The sequence below is a fragment of the Dendrobium catenatum genome, unplaced genomic scaffold, assembly GCF_001605985.2.
Source record: "Dendrobium catenatum unplaced genomic scaffold, ASM160598v2 fragScaff_scaffold_665, whole genome shotgun sequence".
Classification (NCBI taxonomy): Eukaryota; Viridiplantae; Streptophyta; class Magnoliopsida; order Asparagales; family Orchidaceae; genus Dendrobium; species Dendrobium catenatum.
Window position 1 is genome coordinate 3,103,547 of NW_021319127.1, and position 9,671 is coordinate 3,113,217.

The window sequence follows — 9,671 nt, forward strand, 5'->3', positions numbered from 1 at the left end:
AGAAACAATTTATTCTATTCCCTTACTTCACCTACTATACTACACCTTCTTCTTCAAACCATTATTGTAATCATCTTATTAAACTAAGCTTACACTTTTAATATTCTTGTCAAATTTGCAATTTAATCTTTGGGTCATACATAACATAAAATCTAAAGGTGTTACTATTTGATATGGCTTGAAAATCTGACTCAAACCCTTACGGAAATTCCGAGTTTGAATCAACCCATTTGAAATATTGGTCGGATTTGAGTTTCAAATCTTGATCAGATTGCGAATTTGAGTAGAATTCAAGTCAACTTAAAACCTGAAATCAATCCGAAAGCAATATGCCAACTCGCATCCATCCTTCATCACACACATGCGCTTGCCTTCCTCCTCGTTGCTCGTCGCACTCGCTGTCACCCGCACACTCTTGCCCGCACATTGCTTGTGCTCGCCCGAACTATTTAACACGCACGCTCTCATGCTATCCTCAATCAAACGCCTGCGGCCCCACACTCGGTCACCCTCGCTTGGGTCAGCGAGTTGTCTGGCTGATCAAATTTGAACTGGATCGGATTCAGGTCTGATTCTATGACCGGTTTCCTTAATTGGGTCAAGTTCGAGTCAAGATATTTGATGGAGGATTATTTTCAAATTTGCCTCAACCTGACCCAAAAAATCATTTTAACACCCCAAATAAAATATTTCATTGAGGTAGGTTGAAAGTTTTTAATTGGCTTGAATGGACAAAAAACAGAAATGTCCCGTTTATTAGAGTGAGAGATAGCATATATTTTTTTATACACATTGTAGAAGTTTTTTACATTCCATGAAACTATTTTTCATTCTATGAATTACATATGATGATAAATTATAATTGTTGCGGGCTAGAAAATACGCGGCGATAGAGGTTTAATTCTGTGTCTTAGCGTTGAACGGATAACTAGCAGGTGGCCTAAAAAAAAGAGAGAAGATAAAAAGAGAGTCGACTCCTCTTTCTCTTTTCCTTCTTTTTTTACTCCATTCAAATCCTTCTCCCTCCATTCTCACCGCCGCCTCCTCTTCTCTTATACGGTTCCGCTTCCCTTCCTTTTCATATCCTCCTAATCTCTTCCCTTGACCTTCCTCTCCCATCGCCGGCGATGGCGTCGCCGACGTCATCGGCGTTGAAACTAGAGTGGGGTTTCCCTGAACACTACATAGAAAAACGCCAGCTTTTCCTTCGCAGCTACCACTTCTCTCGAAAACGCGATACCGCCGCCGAGCGGCTCCGTAGCTCCACCGTGCGCGTCGGCCGACTCATCTGCTTCCGCCTGCGTGCTGCCCGCCGCCTGCCGCATCTGCTCTGGGCTGGGCTACGCGCAGCCTTATACGGCCGCCGCCGCCGCCACCGCCGTTTTTCCCTTCTCCGGCCCACCACCGCCGGTTTCTGCTCATGGTAGGGGGCAGCTAGACGTCCGAATCATCTGCTGCTATTAGGCTTATTTCTTTTTACCTTAATATTGTTATCTTTGTTTCTCGGTGATTTGGTTGAACTGAAAGCTTTGATGCTTGGTATAATTAGAGGGAGGGTTTGATCTTTTGCTTTGTAAAAATATTCTGAATTTGAGCTTCTTATAATCTGATGGAGAGTTCAGGCTGTGCTCATTTTCAACCTTTTTTTTTTCTTTCCATTATGGCTGCGTCATATTTCAGAAAATTATGGTTGATTTACCTCAGGATAATTGATTTATTATGTGGATGCATAATGAAAACCTAAGAGCAAGGTTCCGTTATGGACGATTTTTTACTATTTTTAAAGCAGCTTTCTAGTAAGAAATTTCTTAGTTGCTTTAGAAATCATTAAGAAAATTGTCCTAAAAGAAACCTAAATCATTGGGCTTAGATGGTTTGGCATCGGCAGCATGCCATTCGTGATTCTTTTCTATTTTTGGTTGAAGATTGCGGATCATCATTTGGAACGGCTTTCTTATGACTTATTAAAGTAAAATTTTTAGTAAAAATTAAATTTTTTTATTAAAAAATTATTTTAAAAAATAATAAAAAAGCCGTCATTAGTCACCTCTTTTTTGAGTGTGAATTCTCTTTTCACATTATCTCTAAGATCTTGCACAGTACTTCTTAATATCTGTTAAGGTCTAATATCTACCAAATGCTGGAATACATTGAGGGCTGCGATCATTTACAGGAGGATGTGATTAATGGTTACCATTTGCTGCTCTCTTTGCCTCTATTTACTACATTTTGAAGGAATGTTTGGGCAAAACATTTGAGCCCTTTTTTGCTGTTTTCTCCATCCCTTTTGTTCTCACATTTTCTGCTTATTTTTACTCTGTTTTGAGTTCTAACTGAGCCCTATAACTTGGTAATCTTCTTATATTGTAATGAGATGTCCAAAATTAGACCTTTATGATATTAGTACCACTTCTGCTTTAAAGCTAGGTGGGTTTCTATACCTAACATAAAATTTTTCTATTTAATGATATAATTTTTTTTTCAATTTTAAATAAAATAATAATATATATAATTTTGTTAGATATTATTAATATACATCCTAAATATTTTAAAAAATAGATATAAGAATTAAATGTTACTCTTTAATACATGATGCATGCATGAGCTCTGCAATTAATGAGGAAACGTAAGGGGATGTGCGAGTTAAAAGAGGCTGTGGACGGATTTTAATGCTTGGTCGGACCAACGTCACCAATCGTCAAAGTCTTAAAGTTCTATTTTGACTAATGCTTTACTCATATCTAAACTCACCAACCTTTTTCTTTTTAAATATTAAAAATTATACTCCTCAGAAATACCTTTGCTCTCATAATGATCCGGAGTTGAATCAGAGTGCGCGATGTTACATCACCTGATACACGGTGGGCATATAACTGCGGTACACAACAAAAAGAAGATATAACACGTTCTGATTCGCCTCCGGACGATCTGATATCCGCAAGATTATGAAGGAAGCATAATGAGCAGCTATAGCAACTGTGTTGTGAAGAAGGCCATTTATGAATTTTCTTTTCATTGTAAGTGCACAGAAGATGCTGCAGTCTGCTAAAGCCTATAACACTGAGCTCTGCAAATGATATGCTTTTGGTACATCGTGCAAGGGATGCCCTTTCTTATTTCTTTCGATGATCCTCTTGGCCAAAGCAACCTGCTTGCCTACCACAAACACAAATGCCTTGCCTCTTCCCATAGCTCCTCGAGCTGTCCTTCCGACACGTCGGACATACTCGCTCGGGTCGCGAGGAAGGTCGAATAGTATGACATGATCCACATTTGTAAAGTCAATGCCTCTTGATGCCCTGTTACAAGGTTCAGTAAAAAGAAAATCAATGCCCTGCTGAAAATTTTATGAAAACCTTCTTTGTTTAGATGGCAGTGTTAAAGAGGTTGATTCAGGAACCAGGAAAGTTGCCTATAGTAGAATATTAATTACCTGTCGGTGCAGATGAGAAACATTGATTCCTTTGATTCAGGTTTGAGGAATTCCACCAAGTTTGACAGCCTGAGTTCTTGAGCCAAGGCAGCATGGAAGGGCAAAATCTTCGAGTGAATACCTTGTCTATCAGAGCGTTTCAATGCATTCTCAACCTTCCTGCATGTTTCAATCTGCAATTTGATAACAATTAGCAGAGTTTAATTATGAGAAATTTGAAAATTATAATTTTCCCAGTGCATTAATATGTTGGTGATGCATTGCTAACATTACAGGATGAGTTACAGTTCCCCTATGTGCACATTAAGCAAGAGATGTATATCCAGAAAAACAAGGAAAAAGATGTAGGACAAACTTTGTTGCAGAATACAATAGTTTTTGGAACAGGAGATTCTTCCGCAAGCTGCAGCAAAGCAGTTTTCTTGTTCAGGAAAGCCGTCTCTGGATTCTTTTCCTCTCCCTCAATCCCACTGCAGTCCAGAAGAACCTGCATGCAACACAATTAGCATATATCACATAAAAAACTTCGGCGTAAGATTTTAATAATTAATTTGTTTCATAGATGTCACATTTTCCTAAAGAGCTACAACGAAGCAATAGAGGCAAAATCCTCCATAAAATTTAGAGTCGGCCATCCAAAATCCAAGCGCAAAAAAATAACCTCGTCTAGCCTAGAGCTTGTACGATGCATCCCAGGCCCCATCACTGCTTCAGTGTCTGGAAAGATTTCGATTAATTTGTGGTAGATGTCCACAGGAAGTGTTGCAGTGACAAAGAGATACTGCACCGACAATGGTGCAGATCTGATGAAACTTTGGAGCACTTGTTCAAAGTCTTCATCACCGAACAAGATGTCAACTTCATCTAGAACAACACTGAATACACAGAAGGTTAGATTCATTTACTGATTTATTTATAAGAATATACTTCATAGGACTAAACAGTCGCTGTCATCAATTCAAAATTAAGGTTTCGTTTGGGACAACTTTTTTATTTCTTCTTAAAAGAGCTTTATAGTTTAAAAATTAAAATTTTTACACTTAAAAGTCGTTTTAAGAAACAGTAAGAAAGCCGTCCCAAACGAAACCTGTCCCAAACGAAGCCTTAGACAGGAGGATAAATATTGACTATATGCCTTACCACTTCAGATTGTTTAACTGAATGTGGCCTTCTTGCAATAAGCACATAAAGCGGCCAGCTGTTGCTATGAGGACATCTACTTCTTGATGTAGGGCTTCTAATTGGGTTTTTTGTCGAAATCCCCCGGTCGCAACCACAGACCTAAATGGAACACCAGATTTTGCCATTGAACGGCAATTTTGAAGAACCTAAATGCACGGAATGATTAGATAATATAGGTTTATTTCCACTTACATTGTGCATTATAAATTAAATATACGTTTCTAATCACTTGACTGATTGGGTACCTAATTACAATGTCAGAGAACAACCTGAGAAGCTAATTCAGCCGTTGGTGACAAAATCACAACTCGAGGTCTCCTTGATGAAGATTTACCTAGCCCTGAAAGTTCTTCTTCTCTTAGGCGCTGCACTACTGGAGCAAGGTATGCCAATGTTTTCCCTGATCCACTTTGATCTGCAATGATGCAACTCTTACCTTCTAAAACAGGAATATAAGCCATGGCCTACACAACGATGATGGAAGTCAAATATGCAGTATCAAAGGAGTCATTCTCGTTCAAACAGAAGAAACCAAGGGTCACCTGAATATTTGAAGGGCGGATGATAGACTGTTTTCCGAGGGATTCAATCATAAAATCACTGCAACCCACATCTCTGAAGCTCTTCATACTAAAGAATCCACTATCATGAGGCAACTTTTTATGAAGTTTCTTCCAGGAAGCATCAATGCCTTGTGAGGTATTAGCATCCTTCCATCTTCTAAAGGGCAGATTTGCCCCTAAGGAAGACTCACGTGCATCAGTAAGACCAAATTTCTTTGTAAGGGTGTCTCTAGAGTTCACAAATTCCTTTGTAAGGGTGTCTCTCGAGTTCACAATTCGCTGTCTCACATTTGGCACTGGAAAGCCCTTCGGTTCTCCATCCGTAGGCATGCCTATGCTTGCTTCTTCTCCTGCAAAGTCCGTGTATGAATCCACAGAGTTTGCTTCATCCAACAGTGTAGCAAAAGCACTAGCTTTTGCGGAGCTAATACTGTTTTCAACACCAACCTGTAAGGAGTTCTTCATCAATGCCCTTATTTTGGGGACCTTCAATCTACTAAAACTTCCAAGCGAGCTAGACAGAGTCTTCCGACCTGTGGCATGAAAAATCTCGGCAACCTTTAGGACATGAAAATGGGACAGATCAGGAGAGCTTCAACTCTCATAGCTTATGAATGAATAAGTAGCCCCGTTAATCAGCAAGTTATGGAAATTTTAATTGGCAGCAGCAAGTTGCATTTGCTGATTATACAATTGGCGCATATTACCAGATTTTTGAACTGTGATTACAATTATAAAATAGTAGTAACTAATCTAGGGGTTTGATATTGAGAAAATAGAATGCTTATAGTTCACCTTTTTGACATAAAACACATTTAATTGCAAGAATAAAAAGATCAAACTGGATAAATGATAAATCTAATAAGCAGAAATCAATATCTTTTTTATTCGACAACCGTTTCATGGTTTATTAGCTATATTTGAATACAAATGCCGAACAGAAAGCTACAAATGGATCTGACCTCCTTGCTTAGGGCTACCCTTGGGTTTCAAGGACATTGCTTCTTTGGAAGGGATAGAGGAGTCACCATCATCGATGCCACCCCAAACTATCACATTCTCACCAGTTTCATCATCAATGAGGCGGTAGGCACCAGCTGTGTCCATCGGAATCTGCCGGTATGCCTCCGCAAGAAGCTTCCCCCACCTCCAACACTGGTGGACATCACTAGCTGGAACTTGACTTGCCTTACAAGGAGCTGATAGGGCATTGAAAGGAAAATTCTGTAAAAAGGATGTTTTAACCGGCTCAACAAAGTATTTCTTTCCCTCCTGGAAAATGAAGAAACTCATGAGAAAATGTATCAGTTTGTTTGATCAAGTTTAGATTACGTACTGAAAAATATAGAAGAACTTTGTCATGATGAAATCATTGGACCAATTTATAAATAAAAATAGAAGAAAAATACCAGTGAACTCGCTGATCTATTATAACAGAGTAGAAAGAACTTGCGGATCAATGTTTAGAGTAGAGATAAATTGTTGATTTATGTTTAAGTAGTAAAAGTTTTAATTCATACAATTGAGTACAACATGGCATAGAAGCTTTACAACAAATACTAAGCAAAATGCCAAATAAAATTGAACTTTCTCAAATTTAAGTTATCAGACATTAATGTATTGTTATGATGAAAAAACAAAATAACTAGCATACAAACTTTACTGTTAACTTAGAATATTATGAGAAGTGTGAGTTGCATTTCGTTTGGTCTGTTACCCAAACCTCTCCATGGTAAAAACTTTGAATGGATTTGATCAGTCATTCAATTATTTATATAAACTCTAATTGATCTAGCGGGTTACTAAATAGCACGAATGAACAAATTGACAGTGTCACAAAAATGTTCTTTGAGTGAAAAGGGAATTAAAATAGAAATGTTGGAATGATTAAGCTTTATTTTGTTTCAAGATGGTACAGATGCTCATATATAGGCAAATATAAGAAACAAAATAAGAAGAAGATTACTCTCACTTATGAGGATATATTACATCAATAAAAGTAAATATTGCAAACTAAAAAATTTTCAATCTTAATAAATATCCTATGCCAATACTCTCCTTCAAGTTGGAGCATATATATCAACAAGTTCCTAATTGTTGCAAAATTTAAAAAAAATGGAGTGATTACATTGCCTCACTAGAAATACCAGCTAATTATTATTTGCAGAAGATGTAATGGGCGATGATCTTCGTTGATAGAAAAACATCCTTGATGAAATGAGAATCTAGTTAAATATGATTGAAATTTTTAATAAGCAATGTGGATTGTTGCCTGATTATTGTTGTTAAAGATCATGACCGTGTTATAAGAAAGCCAAATTCTTCTATTAGAGTTTTGATCCACATCATTTTGCAAAAAAAAAAAAAAAAAACCCTAGCCTTGTATTTAGTTTCAAAATTGGATTTAGTGACAATCATTTAATTTTTACGTATCTAGGAAAAAAGATTACCTCCCACAAAAATATAGTATCCTGAAGTTGACTTTCAATTTTTAGTGGATCCAATATAGTTAACATCAAAATAAGATTCAATATTTAAATAATTATGTTTTTAATAAACCATATATTCTAATAAAGATTTCTTAATACATGAAATTCTTAACAGAAAAATCCTAGAGTTTATTCTTTGAGTTTTGCATATGTTGATAAATCATGCCAACATAAAAGATATATCAGGTATTGTGATAGCTAGGTAGATAAGATATGCCAACTAGATGTCAGCAATGAGAAGCATCTTTGAAGCATTGATCATTATTGCATGTTAGCATGGTATCCATACAAGAGTCAACAAGTTTGCATCTGAGAAGCCTAGTTTCCTTAAGCATACCTTTACCATAAAAAAATTCGACGCCAAGAAATTATTTTAGACATCACATGTTTATACTAACAAAGGTTTTCTAAAGATGTTGTTTTATTTCCTCCATACCATAAATAACATTTTTAGTTAGAAGAATGTTATCAGCATACATAGTGAAAATCTTTGTGCGAGAGCATGATGTGATGCATAAAGATGATTGCACAACCGAGCTAATTCAAAGACCAATATCAGAAAAGACCTTGCCGAGTGTAGAAGGATGCCCCATCACAGTAGACAAGATGGAACAAGGCACCTCAAAAGGAGGCAGAAGAGGCTAGTTAGCAGAAAATAGTCATCAAAGAGTAGGCTTCATAGCAATAGGAGATGCCTCTGGTGTTGAAATTACAAGTGTAAGGTGACAGTTATAATAAGCATAAACTAATGCTAGTTTTGCTTGGGATTAATCAAATGTAATGAGAAACTAGCTACTAGATTTAAATGAGAAAAAAAAAAACATGTAGCCGACCCCAAGTAGTGGGATAAAACTCATAAAAGCGTGTTGTATTTGCAATGAGAAACCAGCTAGTGACTATTAATTTTTTTCCTCAAACCTTCATAACTATCCCTAAGACCACTAGTCTTGCTTGGGATTAAAACCCCAACTATGTTTCAAATATGAGGTTGGGAGGGAGGCATAGCTTCGAATATGATTCTTTCCAAAAAAACAAAAAACAAAAAGATAAACAAGAATAACCCCCAACTAACATGGCAAGAAAGACCCATTAATATTAGTAAACATTGATGTTATAAGAAAACATAGATGGGTTGGTCTGGCAGGGTTGGGCATCTCCTGCCTCAGCTAAGGAAGTGGAACTTCAGGGGTGGCTAGATCACTACCTCCCCTTCCAAACCGCAACAGCCAGCAGCTCTCTTCTTGTTGACTATGCCGGTGACTAGAGCTTAATTATTTTGCCGGTCAGCATTCAAAACATCTCTCGGGACAGTGAAAAAGCTATTGCGGCAGCAAATGGAGACGACGTGCAACGGAGGCAACTTAAGTCTTAACTGAAGGTCACTTCAGACATTGACAACTAAACAAATTTCTCCGAATTAAATTATTGTTGATTAAAGCTATTAGATCAAGATAATCAATTGGATAATCCCAGAATACCTTGAGGCTACCTTGATTAAATGGACTCTAAGCAGGCTATGAAAGCTGACGTGCCATAACCGTGATTATCAGTTCAACATCTATAATAAACATCTATCAAAGTGCCAAGAAAGCCCTACACTAAAGCTGTGAATAGAACTCTACGCGGACACTTTTGAATTATAAGAATTGCAATCTTTAGGTTTGAGCTAAAAACCAAAGCATAAGAGCACCCTAACAGGTAAGACCTCCTAGTTCAGCGGAACTAAACCATTTTGGGTTTCCATAGCTGATTTTGAGAATCTATGCGGACAGATTTCATTTCATGCTAACTGCCTAAAAATTCTAGTCCAAGCTACAAGCGCATACGCTCAGATTGTTCTATAAGCGACAATACAAAAAAAAAAAAAAAAGGAAGCGACAATAAAAAAAAAAAAAAAAAAGGAGAAATTATAAGTAATTGAATGACCTACTAATCAACTCCAATGGATTACAGAGCCAAAGCAGCAGGGAGCTGGGCATTTGATTACAAATTACAAGAGTAGCT

At 37.2% G+C, this 9,671-nt stretch overlaps 1 protein-coding gene across 1 annotated transcript; it reads right to left on the reverse strand.

The window, feature by feature from the left end:
• Positions 1–2,738: 2,738 nt before the first annotated feature.
• Positions 2,739–6,486, reverse strand: LOC110092152 (DEAD-box ATP-dependent RNA helicase 50). The gene is made up of 8 exons (XM_020816565.2): positions 6,141–6,486; positions 5,158–5,711; positions 4,885–5,079; positions 4,574–4,761; positions 4,095–4,308; positions 3,789–3,920; positions 3,434–3,606; positions 2,739–3,299 (listed from the first exon to the last, which is right to left on the reverse strand). The coding sequence occupies exons 1-8, from the start codon at positions 6,469–6,471 to the stop codon at positions 3,053–3,055; spliced, it is 2,034 nt and encodes a 677-aa protein (XP_020672224.1). The 5' UTR covers positions 6,472–6,486; the 3' UTR covers positions 2,739–3,052.
• Positions 6,487–9,671: the final 3,185 nt, after the last annotated feature.

Coding starts and splice junctions, on each gene's coding strand:
- LOC110092152 (XM_020816565.2), bottom strand. CDS start 6,471: ATGAGTTTCTTCATTTTCCAGGAGGGAAAGAAATACTTTGTTGAGCCG. Junction 4,762..4,884: donor CGGCTGAATTAGCTTCTCAG/GTTGTTCTCTGA, acceptor CCGTGCATTTAG/GTTCTTCAAAATTGCCGTTC. Junction 3,921..4,094: donor CAAGCTCTAGGCTAGACGAG/GTTATTTTTTTG, acceptor TGTTGCATGCAG/GTTCTTCTGGACTGCAGTGG.